A 20,559-nucleotide genomic window follows, 5' to 3' on the forward strand; every position below is an offset into this window, starting at 1 on the left:
ATAACAAATTTAAAAATAAAGAATTTTAATTTTTTTTTTAAAAAAAAAAAACTAGAAAAATAATGTTAAATTTTAAATTGAAAAAACTATAAAAAAATGTTTCCCGTCAGATTTGAAATATAAATGATTTACGAAATTTAAAAATTGAAATCATTTTTTGAAACTAAAACAACTCTTTTAGTCAAACAAAAATATTTTCAATTTGACTATTATTTTCAGTTGCACCAAATACCAAAAAAAAAAAAAATTTACTTGGATTTAGATGGTGTCACCTTACACTATTACAGGTCCATTAGCTACAAGGCAAATGACCTCCAACAAAACGATAATATAAAAACAAAAGTGGAAATCTTAAGGTAATTAAAATTAATGCTCCGTTTATTTCGATGTAAAATGGTTTCCGTCGTAAAACATTTTGAGGGAAGTCATTTTTCAACAAAATATTTTTCACCGAAAACATTTTCCGGTGTTTGGCGCGTACGGAAAATCACAAATATTTTTTATATTTTCAATCAATCATATTAATTTATAAAATCAATTTTTATTCACAACATAAAAATATTAATGTAAAATAATATAAAAATTAAAAAAAAAAAAAAATACCTTCTATCAGGATGGGCGGTAAAACCCTCCTTTTACAGTATCCAATTATAAGAAGACAACGCATCAAAACTCACAAAATGCAATAAAAATGAAATCACCTGATTCTTTTTTAAACAAATTAAAAACTCACATGATTTAAGCGTTGCCCTGCCAACCTTTGAAACAAGCCACCTACAGCTGCCTCCTCCACCGAACGTCACCACCAAACCGCCTCGCCAGCCTAAGTGGAGCACCGGCACTTTGAGCTGTTCAAGCAGAGGTACGACAAGTCGTACGGGTCGCAGGAGGAGCACAAGCTCATGTTCGCGGTGTTCAGGGCGAACCTGCGACGAGCGCATAGGCACTAGAAGATGGACCCGTCGGCGACCCTCGGCGTGACCCAGTTCTTGGACCTTACCCGATCTTGCTGACCGAAGATCTTTCGGCCGATTTTGATTGGAGAGATCATGAAGTTGTTTCCGCCATAAAAAATCAGGTACCCATTTCTAAAATAAAAAAATTTAAAAAAAAAAAAAAAAAAAAAAAGAAAGAAAGAAAGAAAAATGGTTTTATTTTATTTATTTTTTTTTTTTTGTGAACTACTTTTGGTGTGGAAATGTTTGGATTTGATTTGTTTTTAAATTTATATTGGAAGTTGGTTTTGGTGGTTAATTTGTGGGGTAATATGTGTATTGACATTGATTGTGAATGAATTAATGGTTGTTTTGTTTGTAGGGTTCGTGTAGATCATGTTGGAGTTTCAGTACAACTAGGGCCTTAGAAGGTGCTAACTTCCTTGCCATCGGGAAGCTTGTTAGTCTTAGCGAGCAACAGCTTGTGGATTATGATCATGAGGTTTGATTATTTTGCTCTCCCTGTCTCTCTCTGTTCTTGCTGTTCCTGCAATATGCTTAATGTAGAAGTTGATGTTGGTTGATTTGTGTTCATTTCTCAAACCCACATAAATGTGCATTTGGGTATTTTTGGTGTGAATATCTAACTGCTATGTAATTGACAAGTGGTTTCGTAGATCTTGGTGTTACTCGCTTCGAAAATTGTGAGAAAAATTTGACATGGAAAGTAGTTTATTTGCACTACTGAATCTACTTTTATCTCAACTGGACTTGTTGGATTACTGGTGCTGAGGTACAATGATGTATTTGGGAGTGATGAATTGGAAACTATTTAATTTTTTATGTTATGTTTCATGGTTTATTTATTTATTTTTAATTTTTTTATATCATTATTCAATTTTCAGGTGTAGCTCTTGTTGTGTCTTGTTATTTTTAAGAATTGTCTACTAAACATATGAATAAAGGTCATTCTTTACTTCTTTGCATTATAGAGCAAGAAAAGATAGGCGAGAAAGAGGGGACGGGGGGGTAGGGTGGGGGGACAAAGCAAGGCAAATGTTTAGTATTGTGCTGGTCTTTATGTGTGTGTGTGTATTTATATGAGGTTGGTTGGTATTGTCCTTATTTTGGGAATTTATTAGGACTAAACCATTTGCTCTACATATTGAGCCATGCTAATTTTCTTATGGGAGATTAATAACTTTCTTTTGACAATGTTGCTTGATGGGTACCCTTTGGTTGGGCGAGATTCAGAGTTTAAATACTGCACTTATTTTGAACAAAGAGTCCCATTTTTTTCTTCACCAAAAAGAAAAAAGTATTGCAACTTTTAGATTAATGAGAATATAGTGAATTGCTTTAAGTTAATGTTGTTTTGCATTTACCTTGCTTGCATTGAACTGAGTCATTGTATGTGCTATCTGTTGTAGGATCCTGAGTATTATGTTCTTAAAGAAGATACCTCCCCATGCATTTTTGGTTCTATTGAGAAATAAAGATGGTCCTATATATGCATGTGCAAAACAATTGATTGAGAGGCTGATTTATGGTTAGCTATCTTTTCCATTGGCCAGGCTGCTTATGATCAGTACTTGTAATGTATATTCTGACTTCTTGTCTTATTAATTACAGCTGAGGGTGCAGATAGAGAATGGTCTCAAGTTCACAATTGTGAGACCCTTTAACTGGGTTGGACCCATAATGGATTTAATACCCAGCATTGACGGTCCAACTGAGGGTGTTCCAAGTTCTAGCATGCTTTAGTAATGTATGATCAGTTTTTGTCATATCTTTAGTGAATTTCGAGATTTTAGATTTCTGTTTTTCTCTTTTGTTTTGTATTTTTGTCGTAATCAGTCCTTTCTTCTTCATGTTACAGAATCTCCTGCGGCATGAGCCACTCAAGCTTATGGATGGGGGTGAATCCCAGAGAACTTTTGTTTATATAAAGGATGCAATTGAAGCTGTTTTGTTGATGATTGTGAGTTCCGATATACTCCCTTTCATTTTAAATTAATGTTTGGCATTGTGAGGGAATTTAATGGATTATGAATACCAGGTTGGGACCCCAAGACTTCGCTTTGAGACTTGCTTGAATCGACACTGACCTATCAACATAGGACATACGTTGAGGCTATTAAGTAGGCCATTGCAAAACTGACTGCCAACTAAAGCCAAAGGGGATTCTTGCTTATGTTGCTGCTGTTTAGTGATTCTTTCTAAAGAAGACGTATAATATATGTTGCAACTGGTTGTGGTGAAGACAAAAAATGGCAAATGGAATGATTTCATTTCAAAAATGGCTGAAGCCATCATAGCCTTGTAACTTCAAAAATTTATTTCTAATATATGATTCAAGTCTCAATTCAGCTTCTATGCCAATGAATTGTAAAAAGAAAAACTATATAATGTGTATAGAAATTGAAGTAAACAAATTATCTAGTAGGCAAACACAAAAAGAAATAATCACAGCAACTTCAAAGAGTTCCATAGTCGTTCATCCTATCTACACCAGTATTAATTGTACCTGATGAAGATATAGGATCTTAAGACATGACAGATATCGTTGTAGAGGGATACACTATAGTTGGCAAGGAGCACTATAAATTATTTACAAATAAACAAAACTTAAGTAATAGATATCTTTACTATTAATCAAATAATCACATATTACCTTGGTAGAGAATATGTTGTAATGAAAATTTACCTTTATTAAACTTTGTTGGTCTATCAACCCCAAGTTATCCAGTCTCAAATTTGTGTTGACAATATCCCTATTGAAAAGTAGCATTTTGAAAAAATATTAAGTCAAAATACATTTATGCCTCGTTTGGTTTGCGGATTAGACCCATGGAAAGGAATAACTATTCCTACTGAATAGCTATTCCTTTATTTGGTTATATATTATTTAAGGGAATAGTTATTCCCACGGAATAGTTATTCCCTTACAAAGAGGAATATGTATTCCACTCAAAAAGGAGTGGAATACCTATTCCTTTCCTGTGGGAATAAATAAAATTTGTCTTTTGCCCAAAAACCCTAACCCTCTCAACACCCAAGTCTCTTATCGCTCTCTCTCTCTGTTTCTCAACTCATGGTGTATTTGGATACGAAATTTTGAAAATAAAATATAATTCTGATTCTACTTTTTTCAAAAATAAATCATATTTTATTCAACTTTTTCAAAAACAAATCATATTTTATTCAACTTTTTATAAACAAATCATATTTTATTCAATTTTTTTTTTTAAAAAAAGTCAAATCTCAAAATTCGCAAACAGAATAAGAATTTAATTCTGATTTCAAAAATTCATTACTCAAATGCACCATCAGTATCTCTCTCCATCTCTGCAATTATATTCTCATCCCCCTCTCTATGTTTCTCAACCCAACTTAATTTGTTGTGGGTTAATCTTTTTTTTTTTTTTTTTTTTTTCCTATGATTTAGCCTACAGAATGCACTTAGACGTAGCAAAACGAGTACCTCTTAATATCGGGAAGACTCCAATTGCCTGGCAGAGGTTTGAGAAAAACTTTGTAAACAAAGAACGAATGTTTGTTGCTGAAAAACAAATAAAAAATAATAAAATAAAAAAGGGTTTTGCTGATGATTTATTTTTTTATGATGATTATGTCTTTTTTTTTTTTTTTTTTTTTCTTATAAATCATTTTACTTTGTAAGCAAAGAATGAATGTTTGTTGCTGGAAAACAAATAAAAAAAAATAAAATAAAAAAGGCTTTGCAGATGATCTATTTTTTTTCTTTTTATTTTTTTATGATGGTGATATGATGATTATATGTGTGTGTGTGTGTGTGTTTTTTTTTCCTTACAAATCATTTTGTAGCGTAATTGTATATGAAAAAAAAAAAAAAAAAAAAAAAGCCATGAACTCTATGAAATTAAAAAAAAAAATAAATAAAAAATAAAATAAAAAAGGTCATAGTATGATTGTTTATGTTTCTAAAATAAAGAAAAAAAATGTCCTTAAGAATATAAATTATATTTTTATTATAAGAGTGTTTTAGGAAATTTGATTATAATATGATTCCATTCACCAATGTATTGCACTGTACCAAACAAAAGAATACATATGCAATGTTCTATTCCACCGTTACAACCAAACAAAAGAATAGGAATAGTTATTCCTTTTCCTAATGGAATAGACATTCCGCAAACCAAACGAGGCCTTACTGTAAAGTATTGCAAATAAAAAAAAAAATTATAAGAATACCTTGCTTGCTTATGTGACGGACAATTACTTCTCATATGCCATGTTTTTTTCGCAATGCTACAAGTCCTTGTGGAGGCTTTTTTTCTTTTTTTTTTTTTTTTTTTTTTTTTTTTTTTTTTTTTTTTTTTTTTTTTTTTTTTCTCTTGGATGTCTTTGTCTCAAAGATTTGGGTCGTCCTCTACAAGGAACATGTACAGAATCTTGCAACGTGAATGTAATGTTTGACAATACTTGGCTGTTTAATACAAGACCATCGGCACTTCCTACATCACCATTCTCTATATCTTTATCACAATCATCATCCATTGTCAAAAGCTCATGATGAAGCTTTTGTAAACCAATGCCAAGATGTTCATACTTTTTTTTCAAATGGGACCCCAATTCTACAACATCATCGAATTGCAACTTTAAGCTATTTCTCATCAAGGTGGAAAAATTTTGTGTCTCTACTTGTATTTCATCACCAGATATGCCATGTATAACGTGACTCTTGGCATTAATCGTCCATCTCTCTAAAACATAATATTGAGGAAGAATGTCCACCAAAGATTTCTTCAATAAAACTTGAAGAATGTGCCTACATAATATTCCAACAAATTCAAACATAAGACATGTACAAGTAGCTTTCTTCTCAAGAACATCAAGTGCAACTTCATAAATTGGACTTTGTCTCTCATGATGGGTCACTCTATATTTCTTCTTCCCTCCTTCTTCCCGATGTTTAAATGAATTGTATTTTTTACTTTTAAATAGCTCTTCTTAAAACATAAAAAATGACTTTTTTGTGTAAACCTTTGCTGCCTCTGCTTCCATCTTGTAACATGTTTTCAAAATTGGTCTAGAAGTTTTTGTCTTGACATCTTTTTCTTTCTCTTTAAGATAACGTGCATTCAATGCTTTGTCATATTGATGGACAAAGTCACGCACCATTGTGCTCGAACGAACATAATCTTTAAAAAACTTATTCATGCTCTCACTTCGTTGAGTTGTAGACATGCCGGCACAAAATGTGTTTCGCAAGTAAGCTGGTACCCACTTTTCACGATGCATATATAGTTTATTCAACCAATCATTCTCTCTCAACTCATACTTGCTTACAAGAAGACTCCATTCCGACTCAAACTCTTCAATTGTGAGTGTGTCATGAATACAATGATGAAAATCTACTTGGAAAGATGGATATTTATTATATATATGAGCAAAGTGTTTTGGAACTTTTTGTAAAATATGCTGTAAACACAATCTATGAGTAGTATTTGGTAGTATCTCTGCAATTGTCTTACCCATAGTCTTGTCATCATCTGTGATAATTGTAGAAGGAGCAGGTCCGAGCATTGCCGTAAGCCATGTTTTCAACAACTATGTATAAGATTCAGCCGTCTCATTTACGAGCAAAGCACATCCAAATATTTGAAATTGATGATGATGGTTAACCCCGGTAAAAGGAACAAAAGACATCTTATAACGATTTGTCAAGTAGGTAGCATCAAAAGTAACGTCTCCAAAATACTGGTATGCAGCTCGTGATCTAGCATCTGCCCAAAAGCAATTTCCCATGCATCCATTTTCATCTACTTCGATTGAGAAAAAAAAAAAAACTTGGGTTTTTGCATTGGCTCTCAAGAAAATAATTATACATTCTTTGTGCATCTCCCTTTCCAATAAGATTTCTTCTTCTATTGCCCAAATAATTTTCAACATCTTTAGTAGTACACCCAACATTGTAGTCACCACTGGATTCTTTACTCAACACCGACATTATCTTCTTTGGAGGTACACCGGACTCATTGAGCGTATCTATAAGATTTTTTTGAGCACGTGTCATCACTCTATGTCCACGAAGAAAACGTGTACTTTTAGGAGTAAGGAGCTCATGATTATGTTCAATTACGAACTTACTTACAATCCATTTTAAACCTACTTTATTTATACCCATCATTGCTTTACATCCTACTCTTGTTTCTGCGGGCTTTGAATTTATATGGATTTTCTTTTGATAACTCTTATGACGAAATCCGTCCCTTGAGCAAGAATAATCTACCCCAATCAGTAACTTGTCGTCTCCCTTCAATAGTCGAGTATGATTTTTTCTAATGCTAAAACCTTTTTTCCTTGCATAAGCATTATAACATATACGAGTATCTTCTACCTCATCAAATTCCAAACCAAGGCATGGTTCCAAAGAACCATTATATGAAGAAGAATTGGCAATTGACTGCTTCAAATCATTCACAAGCAAGTTTATATCATTTTGATCTTCTATCATTTCATCATCAGGATGTAAATCTTTGATAAATTCATCACCACATGAATTTATTTACTCACAAAGTAGTTGACTTTGCTTCTTCCTAACTTCATCCATTCTTCACCTAAAATGAAGTAATGTACCATTACTTTTTGGAATGGAGCCTTGCTAAATTGTACAGTGATAATGTTGTAAATTGAGACTGTGTCAATTATGGAGTGCTATTCCAATTCCATGAACTATATTTACCTCCTAGAAGAAGCATTAAAGAAAAAGTAATAAAGATGGTAACGGTAAAAGAGAAAGAAAGTAAACAATATGTATATATTAATAAAAATTATCTTTGTTCACGAGAAGAGGACAAAAATGAAAGAAACAAAAGCAATATGTTTATTCTGTTCAAGTCATCTAATCAGACATTAGAAATCCTTGTTCATCAATAATTAAGATTTGTTATATGTTATAATAAAAAGAACTCTTATCTCTGAAGATTAAACATGAATCTTTATTTATTTTGTATTGGCAATTCTAATAATCTTAAGATTTGAATTTATAGCCTATACAAACTTGTTTTCATTATTTTTAATTGAATAATTTATAGAAGAAATTAGAATTGCTTGCCTGTCTTCTCTATAAAGCAAAAGGCCGAGATTTATTTATTTACAACTTATAATTTATACGACCAGATTTTGACTGGTGCCAGAATCTGGCTTGTTGGAATCCAGCGATGGTTGCCATATTTCAGCGATGGTAGACTGATTGAGCGTGAAGTCGGCTGTGCCGTTTAAAAAAGGATCGACTGTGTCTGTCGTCTTGGAAAAATGAATTACGCTTTTATAAAGCGTAAATTGTTTTTCGAAATTTACTAAGCATTTTTAGTCAAACAGAAATCATTTTTTGGTTGACTATTATTTTCGTCTTCACCAAATACCAAAAAATGCCAAAACCATTTTACGTCGAAACAAACGGAAGATAATTTTTTTTTTTTTTACATGTCCACGTAAGAGGGGGGAGGGGGATTCAAACTAGTGATTTTTGTTTCATGAGGCGTTGTCTCAAACCGATTAAGCTATTCCTTCGGGACAAAAAAAAAAAAAAAAAAAAAAAAAAGAAGAAGAAGAAAAAGAAAAAGAAAAAGAAAAGATAATTATGATAATTGAAAGGACAAGTGAAGAAATAAAAGCGTTAATGAAAGTTAGAAGATCAAAAGTCAACGTACTTCGCCAATAACTTACAACTAGATACAATAATTTCAAACAAAAAGCCAAGTGAGGTCCAGCGTTTTGCAACGTCATTGACAAAGGAGTGTTTGGGCATGGCCGGTAGAATGATGTGTCTGATAAATTATTATTATTTTTTTATTTTTTAGAGATATTTTTGTGATTCGGTTAAAATTTTTTTTTTAATGTAATATAAAATTGAAGGCCAAAGATAAATGATATATAGCCTTTTTTTTTTTTTTTTTTTTTTTTTTCAGCATTTTCAGCTGACGTGGCATGTTAATTTATTTTTGACCTTTTTTATTTAATTAAAATTGATTTAAGGATGAATTTAACATGTCACGCCAATTAAAAATGATAGAATGGTAAATAATTTTTTATTATTATTTTTTTTTTGTGAGTGTTTTATGATCAAAGTTAGATATTAATGTTTTGATTTTTTTCTTTTTTCTTTTTTCTTTTAAGTACAAAGGAGAAAGAGGTCGACCGTCAACTTTCATACGTTCAAAATTTCTTGGTGTGATGTGATTTGTTGACCTCGATCATGTCATGTCCATACTCCATTTATAAATACATTATATGTGAATCATTATCAACATAATATATTAAAACTAAAAAACATATTTTAAAAAATTTAATTGCCAAAACAAATTTATAGCCTTTTATATATCATTTGCCGTTTTCTCTCTCTCTCTCTGTCTGTCTATATAGATAGATAGATAGATAAATAGAGTCCACCTATGTATGCCTTGAAAACTTGGGAAGAAACAGAGGAGTGGGATCTCAAAGTAGGGCTATGCACGCAGCCGTGGGAGCTCCGGATGGCCGAGGAGTAGCAGCGGATCAGGAAGCCGGCGACAGCATACTTGTAGCAGATCCACAGACTCCCTCGCAGAGCAGCAACACTAAGCCAGCAGCGCATACTTGTGAGGATGACGAGGTGAGCATTCCACATATATATATGATATATCTCTCCCCTCTACTGCCTCTGGAGCTTATTCTCAGTGCAAATATAGACTCCTTGTTTTGCTTTCTTTTTCTGTTTTTTCCTTTGAATTGAAATGGAGTTGAAAGACAGAAAGAGAATGCAATAAAATAAAGAATTGAAACCTTGAATAGAATTATGTAATTTTTTTTTTTTTTTTTGGTGTTTCAAACTCGGTCCAAAAATGGCCTATTTTATTTTATACCATAAATGCCAGAATATATTCATACACCAGCGGTGGTTATGCAGAATTGCATGAGTTTAAGAGTAAAAGAAATTGAAAGAATTCATTCCGGCCAATCAGTTTTTAAAAGTGTTATGTATTTTTTATCATGTAAAAAATATATATATTTTTAAATATTATTAATAAAGAAAAAAGAGAGCATGTGAAACAGATCACACTATTAAAGGCAGAATTTTAAGAAAATTCACCAACTTAATTTATAGAAAAAAATTTGTCCGTTTAGTTTACAACCGCGCATTAATGGAGGAGGCTGCCCACAATTGGTGGCGTGCACGGATTTGGAGGGAGCTTAAACGTGAACGGTGGAATAAAATATGTGGGTCAAATCTTTAATCTACCGACAATACAGAATGAGATGCTTCTTAATTACTTATATATATATATATATATATAAAATAATACTAATAATAATAATAAATAAATAAAAAGAGATGCTTCTTAATTTATTTAATTGTGATGAGCCACGTTATTGTCTACTGTGTATATATTATATATCGTATATATACAGATTGGACTTTTGTGGTCCAATCTTATCTTAGCGTACGCATGGTCTTAAAAGTTCAATATTCAGGTCAAAATAAATATGTAAACAGTTTGGAAATAGAAAAAGAAAAATACTATAATGCTATCAACGGTGGTGCTATTTTCTGAGATTGAAAATGACTTGAATTTGCATGAAATGGATATTCCAAAATGGGTCAATAATAATGCTAATTGATCGATTCTTTTAATTTTTTGTCTTTTTTTTTTTTTTTGTTCGATGAATAATGCTTTACTGACTACTGCATCCACTTGCACATCGTGATAATTTGAGTTCAACGAATTTATATAACACCACGTGGACGGTGGATCCTGTTTCTTCTCAACCTGGTTTGGTAGCATTTTCTGTTGTTTAATTATCTCTCAGCATTTTCATCCTATGTGGCACATCCACATCTTTTTTTTTTTTTTTTGTTTTGTTTTGTTAGAAATGATACAATTATATCTTCTACACATCTTATTTTCAAATTGGCCGTTTGATTTATAGGACTCACATAGGATCCCACAAATGAGACATGATATGCATGCATTTTTCGTACATCTCATGTACATATCTTTTTTAAATTAATTATTTAATCTGTAAGACTCACATGTAAGTCCTACAGATTCAATGGTTAATTAATTTAAAAAAGAGATGTAAAAAGATCATTTATACCCACAAATTCAATGGTGAATTTGAAACTTACTTATATGGAAATCTATAAGGGATGTAAGTATATCATTTCTCTTTTTTAAAAGAGAATGCTAAGAGATTGACACTAGAGAATGTTGAGTAGCATTTCTCATTACGGAAGAGATATGCTTTTACATAGGTAACTGAAAAGAAATGATATTTTGCATTTTTTCAACATACTCAAGCTAATATGACATGTTTAATTTACCCTAGATCAATTTTAATTAAAAGGTAAAAAAGAAAAAAGAAAAAAAAAGCTATCTAAGAGAATGCAAAATAATATTTTTCAAATAAAAATCCATAAAAGGGCTTTAATCAAATTTTGTAACCTACTAATACCTTGCTAATTTATTTATTTATTTATTTTTTTTATGAATGCCTTGCTTATTTTCAAGCTGAATGTTTATATATTTATCCACTTCTGGTGTTAGAACTGAATTATTAAATAAAGAACCAGCTCATCTCTATTTTATTTGATTGAAATGGAGAAGGATAAACCTCGAGCATTTGTTTGACTAGTAGGATTAAGAAAGTTTCTATGCTAGCTTGAAAGTGTGAATCAAGCTTGATCTACAGTCGTCAATTCGGTCTATCTTCTTCTTCTCTCTCTCTCTCTATCCTTTTTTTTTTTTTTTTTTTTAAAGATAATTAGAAATAAACAACAAGATGAGAATACAAGGAGGGCAAGAAAAGACTAATGCTCTATTTGTTTTGGTGTGAAATATTTTCTGTATTTTTTTATGTTTGGTGCAACAAAAAATGATGGTCAATGAAAATCATTTTCAGTTTGACCGTCAAAACTTCTTTAATTTTTTAAAAACCGTAAATCGTTTTTTGGATTTAAACTTTTCATTCTTGCATGCACGTTTGTAGGAATCCGCCAGTGTCAGGCATTGAAGTTTGTTGGTAGGCTTGACAATTCGAGTTCACAAGTCGAGTCCATGTCAACTTGACCGACCCGATTACACAATTGGGTCCAACACGAACCCGACCTGATTATTAATCGGGATGAATTCTTAAATTTGAACACGACCCATATATCAACCGAGTTACCCGAACACAACCTAGGTAACCCGTTGTGAACCCCAATCCACGTCTTCGTCTGAATTGAATCCCAATCCGTGTACCCCAAATGACCCAGAACGGCAGAACCCCAATTCGTCTTTGTCACAGGAGAAAACCAAACAGGCAAACAACACAATCTCAGCCTCTCTCACACCCTAGCCCAGCCTCACCACCACCACTACTTCACCAACTCACGAAACGACGTGGACTCCAACCCCCTCATCTCCGATGCCCAAGACTACGACGTTTCCACTTCCGAAGACAGAATCGATGAGCTCGACATCTTCGAAGATCCACAATAACAAGACGAATTAGAGGAAGAAGAGTGGGACGACAATCGCTCAGGGTCTAAGGATTAGAGGAGGCGTGAAACCACTGAAGGAAAGGAGGCGCGAAAAAAAAAAAAAAAAGATGCGGCCACTAGGTTTGTTTCAGGTTTTTTTTTTTTTTTTTTTTTTTTTTTAAAAAAAATGGGTTATAATCGTGTTAGCACATGTTGACCCGCTAGACACGATTATAACCGTGTCATAATCGGGTCAACCCGATTACGATCCGAACCAGATTACGACCCGAACCCGATTACCCCAAACCCTGTATTTTCGTGTCGTGTTTGTTCAGGGTTCATGGGTAGTGTCAAAAATTGCCAAGCCTATTTGTTGGTAGCCCGAATCTACCACCGAATGTCCTCGAATTTTGGTATCCCATCGTCGGATTCCGGTGGCTGTCACCAGCACTAGAATCCTATGACATCCAGGACTGCCATCGAATTCTAGCAACCATATTCCAACTAGTTTGGTCGGATTTCAGCAAAATTGGCCGGAATCTGACCATTGTTGTCGAATTCCGATCTTCATTGCCGAAATCCAGCAACAGGAGCCGAAATTCGGTAAAAGTGGCCGAAATTCTGCCGGCCAATGACGGAATCTCGTCACTAATGATTTTTTTGTCGTTGATGATTTTTTCATACAAGCGAAACACCAAAAAGTATTTTTAGGAAAATCATTTTTCCTGAAAAATGATTTTGTTTAAAATATTTTACGACGAAAAACATTTTACGTCGAAACAAACGGAGTAAGGAAAAGTTATCACAAACTGATGGAGGGGACTAAGGAGAGTCTTTGCCACTGTCCAAGGGGAGATCCTGATGCAACATGGTGTATTAGGTTGCAATATAACAAATACACAACTCACAATTAATTCTCTCACAAAATCAAGAAAAATCAAGGATTTGCATGAAAATAGAAGGAAAATCACTTACAAAGTGTTTCTTATTGAACAACTAAGAAAAACAACATAAATCGGCGGCCAAGTTGTCCTTATGAGACTTAAATAGAAATAAGGTTGCAACATTGAAAGAAACAAAAGACAAAAATAACCAACCGCAATCTCGGCCAATCAAGCCTTAAGCTTGGTTGATCGAGCTTTGACATTGCACAACAAAAACCCTAGGGAAACATCCTCAATCGATAGGACTCCGACTAGAACCGTCGAGAATTAGTATTGAAAGGATCTAATCATCCTCAACTGAGATATTGACCAAACTTCCCAAACTAGATTGTTGAATTTCTATTGATAGCCTGTTTTGACCTAGCAAACTGTAGAATTGAAAAATCTTCATGAAATATGAATTTATATACCTTTTAATAAGCTTTCCAACTTCACCAAGATTGTCTTCATTCAATATTGAAATCACAAGATATGACCATTTTATTATGATTGGTATGCATTAAATACAAAAGCTAGAACATGGAGTTGAGAAAGCTGCCAGTAAAATTGGTGCTAGCACCCATTGTGCAAGGTTGTTAGTACGGTAATTCACACTCCTGTCAATCTTGAAAATTGACCAACTATTGAGAGAGTTGAGGAGACCAAGAGTGTTCAAGATGGTAGTGGCAATTCTTCAATCAATAATGAGGTTTTTATGTTGAAGGCTAAGGATAATTGAGAGGGAGTCCCCTTCTAGGATGACATTATGATAATTAAAATCTAAAGTTGTTTTAGCAGTAAAAGTGGTTGCAATAGGCTCTCCTTCATTAGTGGTGCACTAAGAGTGTAGTGTTGCTTGAGCAAAAATAATGGATCCATCTTGAAAAGAACCAACAACAACTACAGAGAAACTAAGATTGAGAGATTAGTCAAAGAGAGAGTGTCAATAGGCCAATGAGACAGATTCCAAAGGACCAGAGCAAAATGGTACTCAAGGAAGAGATGTTCATAAGTTTCGAGATAAGAGGAGCAAAGGGGGCAAAGGTTATCAGAATCATCACCAAGACGCAAGAATTTTGATAAAGTGGAGGAATAAGAATACATTTCCAAATAAGTTCGCATAAAAAGAACTTGAGTCTTTGGTAGATTTTGATCTTCCAAAAGTTCTTTCAATCTTTTTCAAACAAAGTATTAAAAGAGGAGGGTGGGGGGGGGGGAGGGGGGGGGGGGGGTGGTGACGACCTTTTTTTTTTTGTAAATAAATAAATAAATACAAACGGATCGTCACAGTGGCACGACTACTTATCGCTCAGCCAACATACGGTATACGTCCCATTACATGTATCATTATATTCAAAGTTACATCTATGCAGTAGATAACATAATAACCGAATCATAAACTGTATAGCAGAATGTACATCTAATACATAACTGTTAATTACAACAAGAAGAGCCAATAATACGTCTATCTGTTTAAGGCTTTAACATAACATTACTCTAATTATATACCACACGACTGGCTCTACAAAATACAAGTGTCACGTAGGACACAAGCCATGAACAAAAGATTACAAAATGATGGACAATTTGTAGTCCAACCATTACAACTGTCGCGTTGGGCTTCAGTCGTAATATCTTAAGTAGTTTGCTACGGGGTTATCCTCTACATCCGCAGAACTTGCAGCCAAAGCGTAACCGACTTTTCTTTTGTCTTACATTTACAATAACAGCTACCAATTTTTATAACATTTATCTTTTAAAAACACATGAAGCTGATACAGTAAACACTGATTTTTAAGAAAAATTTAAAGTATACTATGCAGCTGTGATCATATATAAAAGTTCCAGACATCCCACCTTGGAAGCTTCTACATATAGACCCATCTACAATATATTACTTTTATATTTGGTAGCTCCGCTATACAGAGATCCAGCATTTCCAAATGTAGGTAACTCCGTGTCTAAGTGCATTACAGCTTCGTGCCGAATGAACGACAGTCCGCTTACCTACTACAAGACACTTGCATTATCTAATCTGGCAGCGTAAACATCTAAGTATATTGAAGCTCAAAACAATGACATCTTGCTCCGTTATACAAAGACCTCAGCATTCCCATATCTGGACAATGTGAAAATCTATGTATGTCAAGGGTCAATGCTTTTAAATCAGTTATGCAAACTATCATGAAAACAACTATAGGAGACCCGTAAAAGCAACCATTATAATGCACCCATAGTCGTGCCAAAGGGAACATCGGCTCAAAGGTCTTTAACAAACAATGCCCAAGGGAATACTGGCCCAAAGGTCTCAGCAGCTATGCCAAAGGGAACATTGGCCCAATGGTCTTTAACAAACAATGCCCAAGGGAACTCTGGCCCAAAGGTCTTAGCAACGATGCCAAAGGGAATACTAGCCCAAAGGTCTTTAACAAGCCTTGCCAAAGGGAACACTAGCCTAGTGGTCTTCCGCAAACAATGCCAAAGGGAATACTGGTCAAAGGTCTTGAACAAATAACGACAAAGGGAACACTGGCCCAAAAGTCTTTTTTAACCCAATGCTTTATGTTCAAAACAATATCCCTTTACTTTTCAAAAACTATGCATTTAACATATGCTTTCTTTATAAAACAGTAAACCAATCAACAAGTTATTTTTTCCTAAATCATAATTCGCATAATTTAAATCCCAGTAACATCAGGCAGTCAAACATTTCAAATTGCACTTTTCAATCATACTTTAACTCTCATAAACAACGTTGCTATACCTCAACATAATTGAAACTACTTAAATCCTCTAAAACATATAGTCAACATATAGTCGGTTTGGTAATAAAACACACATTGTTTCATTTCTATGAAATACATAAAAGTAATATCATTTTCTCAGTAAGTAGAATATTCACCTTGGCTGCGCAAATAATAATCTCAACTAAGCATCTTAGACGACTTCTCGCAATGTGCCACTGTAAAAATAACACATTGTACATTACTTAAATATTTCTCTAAACACTAGACTAATATTTAGCTATTAAATTACTAAAGAGCTAATCCATGGAAAACCCATAGAATTTTATAGGGTTCCAAACATATACCCATACTATAAAAATACTAAACCAACCATAAACAACACTAACTTATAAGATTTACTTAGGGTTAGACAATTAAAACTACAATCTAGACAAACACCCAAAACTAGGGTTTTGAGAAGCTTACCAAAATTCACCCAAATACTACCCAAAGTTTGAGAAATATTTTGGAAGCTCCAAAACATACAAATCCTAAAGAATATCATAGATTAAACTCAAACACTTCAAGATTCAACTCAAAATCTTGAAGAACATGAGTTTATGAAATTGCCTCAAATCAATCGATAGAAACGTAAATTGGGTTTCGTAGATCACGTTTCCGGGGTTAGATTTGAGATTAGAAACTTGGATAATTGTGGATCAAAGGTTTTCTATGAAAACCTTAGAGAAAATCGTGTAAAGGGAAAGAGATCCGGCGGAAATGAGTCCAAAAAGACTCATTTTCGCATTTATCTCAGTTTTTATTTTTTTAATAAATTTGTTTGTTTTAAAATATTTTTCTATTAATTAATAAATACAAGAGTTATTTTGATTTTTTAATGGTCAAAATAAGGTATTTTCGGAAGATTTTAGTCAAACTTTACATAACAGTCAAGATTGATGGATTGAGCTAAGTTGTAACAAACTGACAGTTTGAAGTGCCATTTCTTGACACTTGTCAGTTTATGGTGCTTTATAAAAAATAACTGTTAGTTGAAGGGACTAAATAATATTTAACCCAGATTTTATATATTTATAGTATTTTTATTATTATTATGAATGACACGTGTCATAATTTAATGTTGTTGACGTGATATTTAACGGTTTGTTTTTTTAAAAATTAATCGAAAGTTGAGTTCAAAGACTTAGATGATACTTTTGTATACCACAAAGAGCTTTTAAATATTTTTATATCGCAAAGAGCTTATTAAATATATATATTTTTTCTCTTCAAAATTGGTGTAATCCCAACCGGCCACATTCCAGAAGGAACAATTTTAAAAGAGCATCCTGTTTGGCAACCCCTCCCCTCATATTTGGAGGAATTTTTTTTTTTAGTGATAGTAAAATGTGATTGATATGATATAAAGTTGAAAGAACTTAAATGAAAAAGTAAAAAAAAAAATTGTATTGTAATGATTTTTTTATCTAAATAATAATAAAATAATATTTATTTGATATAAAAAATAAAAAATATTAAAATATTTTAAAGTTCATATTTTTTTTAGAGAAGTAAATTAACAGAAGAAGAGGGAGACGAGGGAATTGCCAAACGAGCCTAAGTTTTAAAACACTTTTTTATTCCACGATCCCACAATCCCACTATCTAATCTACGAGACCCGGCCAATTGCCTGAAAACTTGACGCACGAGCACTAAAGACCAAAACAAATGTTAGGGCAACTTTGCGAGTTGTTTGAGGAATGTCAGAATCTGATTCGCCTCTTACTCTCTCACTGAGTGGAAGCTGGGGTGTAGAAATATGATCTGAGCTTTGAATTCAAGGTTTTATTCTGCATGGCGGAGGTTATCTACTCGACCCCGTGAGGAATTGCTGTTCTTTCATGGTTTGTCCGATTTCCCATCTCTTCTATTGTCTCTCCTCATTGCCATATTACCGATTGTTAATGTCCATGAGTTTCAGATCTCTCTTTCCTCCACTCTCTATTTGGATTTTGTTTATATAATTTAATCTCCTTTTGTTTAATTTTTATTGCAAATTTGCGAGTGACCCATCTCTATTTCTGATGCCTGTTTATTTCTTTAAATGCCTGTCTTCGTTAATTACCATGTGTGATTTATATTTGCATGTAATCTCACAGAACCCATTTGTTAGTCTGATGGATATTGCTTATATATTTATTTACTTCGACAATTACTTGGTAGCTGTGTGCATAAATTTCTCTATTTAATTGTTCACTTGTGTAATTATACGGTTTATGCTTTGAAATTTCATTTTAAACAAGTTTGTTATATTGAGAGAAAACCCAGTCTTTATTTTTTATTTTTGGATGAATTAAAAAAAACCCAGTCCTTGTTTTGTTGAGTACATGATGCCGAATGCAGAAATTGAGGAACACAGCAAATAGGCAAGCTTCTATTGCAATGGGAGAGTATGATGGTGATGGATATGTGTCAGTTGGTGAAGTGCCTCTTCCTAGGGCAGATAACTTGAAGAGAGTTTCGGTTCTGCCCCTTGTCTTCCTAATCTTCTATGAGGTTTCTGGGGGGCCATTTGGAGTCGAGGACGCTGTTGGTGCTGCTGGTCCTCTTTTAGCCCTTGTCGGGTTCTTGGTCTTTCCGTTCATATGGAGTGTTCCTGAGGCATTAATAACTGCCGAGATGGGTACCATGTTCCCTGAGAATGGTGGTTATGTGGTTTGGGTTTCGGCTGCTTTGGGTCCTTATTGGGGGTTTCAGCAAGGTTGGATGAAATGGCTTAGTGGGGTTATTGATAATGCTCTCTATCCGGTTCTGTTTCTTGACTATTTGAAGTCTGCAATCCCGGCTTTAGGTGGTGGTTTACCGAGAGTCCTAGCGGTGTTAGCTTTGACTGTTGTCCTCACTTACATGAACTATAGGGGTTTAGCCATTGTGGGATGGCTAGCTGTTATTTTAGGGGTATTCTCGATTCTTCCTTTTGTGGTTATGGGACTTGTGGGAATTCCAAAATTGAAGCCTTCCCGATGGTTAGAGGTAAACCTACATGATGTGGACTGGAATTTGTATTTGAACACTTTGTTTTGGAATCTAAATTATTGGGACTCAATCAGCACACTTGCGGGCGAGGTGGACAACCCGAAGAGAACTCTTCCAAAGGCTCTGCTTTATGCTTTGATATTGGTAGTGCTTGGTTATTTCTTCCCTCTTTTAATTGGTACCGGGGCTATTCCAGTCAACCGTGAGTTGTGGACTGATGGGTATTTCTCGGATATTGCCAAAATTCTCGGGGGAGTTTGGTTGAGATGGTGGATCCAAGGAGCTGCAGCAATGTCGAATATGGGGATGTTTGTAGCTGAGATGAGCAGTGACTCTTTCCAACTTCTGGGGATGGCAGAACGAGGGATGCTGCCTGAATTCTTTGGCAAGAGGTCTCGATATGGAACTCCTCTGATAGGGATTTTATTCTCAGCTTCTGGTGTCCTCTTGCTATCTTGGATGAGCTTCCAAGAGATCGTAGCTGCAGAGAATTTCTTGTACTGTTTCGGAATGATTTTGGAGTTCATGGCTTTTGTATGGTTACGGATAAAACACCCCGCTGCATCTCGGCCGTACAGGATACCTGTGGGTACAGTTGGAGCCATTCTTATGTGTATTCCTCCAACCATATTGATTGGTGCTGTATTGGCTCTTTCTACACTCAAAGTATTTATTGTAAGTATGGCTGCAGTGGTGATTGGCCTTGTGATGCAGCCATGCCTCAAGCACGTGGAGAAAAAGAGATGGATCAAGTTTTCCATTAGTTCTGACCTCCCAGATCTTCATGGTAATATTCGGAACAGTAATGATCCCTTGATAAACTAATGCATTCCCATCCAGCAAAGAAAGTGAAGGGGGGTGGGCAGTGGGGCGAATGTAATCTTATACATAAATCAGTTCATGCAGCCTATTTTCCACACTACTTATTTTCAATAAGTGCAGAAAATATTCCATGATGGTGCTAAGCTGTCGAGTAGTAATCCTTATGCCACACTTGATCAAGTTGGCAGAGTCTCTATTGAAACAAGAATGTAAAGGTAGCATTCTAACTAATTTACTCATTGCCTTGTTTCAATGCTTAGCCTTATGTGGTTACTCGCTGTTTATCATCTTTGTTTTTAGACCGATGATAGATGGAAGGGACGATTTAAAATTTAGACATTAGTGAACGTGTAAGGAAAACGTAAATTTGCTCTCAGTAAATTTCAGTATTGTGTCTTCTATAATTAACCCCCGATTTCTCTATTGACATAATATTCGAATGGAGGATTGTGGTTCTGGCAATCTCTGAAACAAGCTTTTACATGTTAGAGAAGCATCCTTAGATTCTAGTCTAAATTTGTAATTGGCTTCAAGTTAAATTCTTAATTAAATAAACTTTTGGTTCCTGAAATCATTTTCGTCGATGGAAAATAATAAGTTCTAATTTCTTCCCTAGACAATTTAAATT

General features: G+C 34.1%; 1 protein-coding gene across 4 annotated transcripts; it reads left to right on the plus strand.

Moving 5' to 3' along the window:
* Window positions 1-9,329: 9,329 nt before the first annotated feature.
* On the plus strand, window positions 9,330-20,339 carry LOC133854259 (probable polyamine transporter At1g31830). Of its 4 annotated transcripts, none has more exons than XM_062290360.1 (2): window positions 9,330-9,573; window positions 18,477-20,339. In XM_062290360.1, the coding sequence occupies exons 1-2, from the start codon at window positions 9,430-9,432 to the stop codon at window positions 19,932-19,934; spliced, it is 1,602 nt and encodes a 533-aa protein (XP_062146344.1). In that variant the 5' UTR covers window positions 9,330-9,429; the 3' UTR covers window positions 19,935-20,339. The 4 variants fall into 4 exon arrangements, with proteins under 4 accessions (XP_062146344.1, XP_062146346.1, XP_062146345.1 ...); XM_062290362.1 differs by having other exon boundaries at window positions 9,451-9,573; window positions 18,442-20,339; XM_062290361.1 differs by lacking the exon at window positions 9,330-9,573 and adding an exon at window positions 17,722-17,977 and having other exon boundaries at window positions 18,442-20,339.
* Window positions 20,340-20,559: the final 220 nt, after the last annotated feature.

The sequence above is a fragment of the Alnus glutinosa genome, chromosome 13, assembly GCF_958979055.1.
Source record: "Alnus glutinosa chromosome 13, dhAlnGlut1.1, whole genome shotgun sequence".
NCBI lineage: Eukaryota > Viridiplantae > Streptophyta > Magnoliopsida > Fagales > Betulaceae > Alnus > Alnus glutinosa.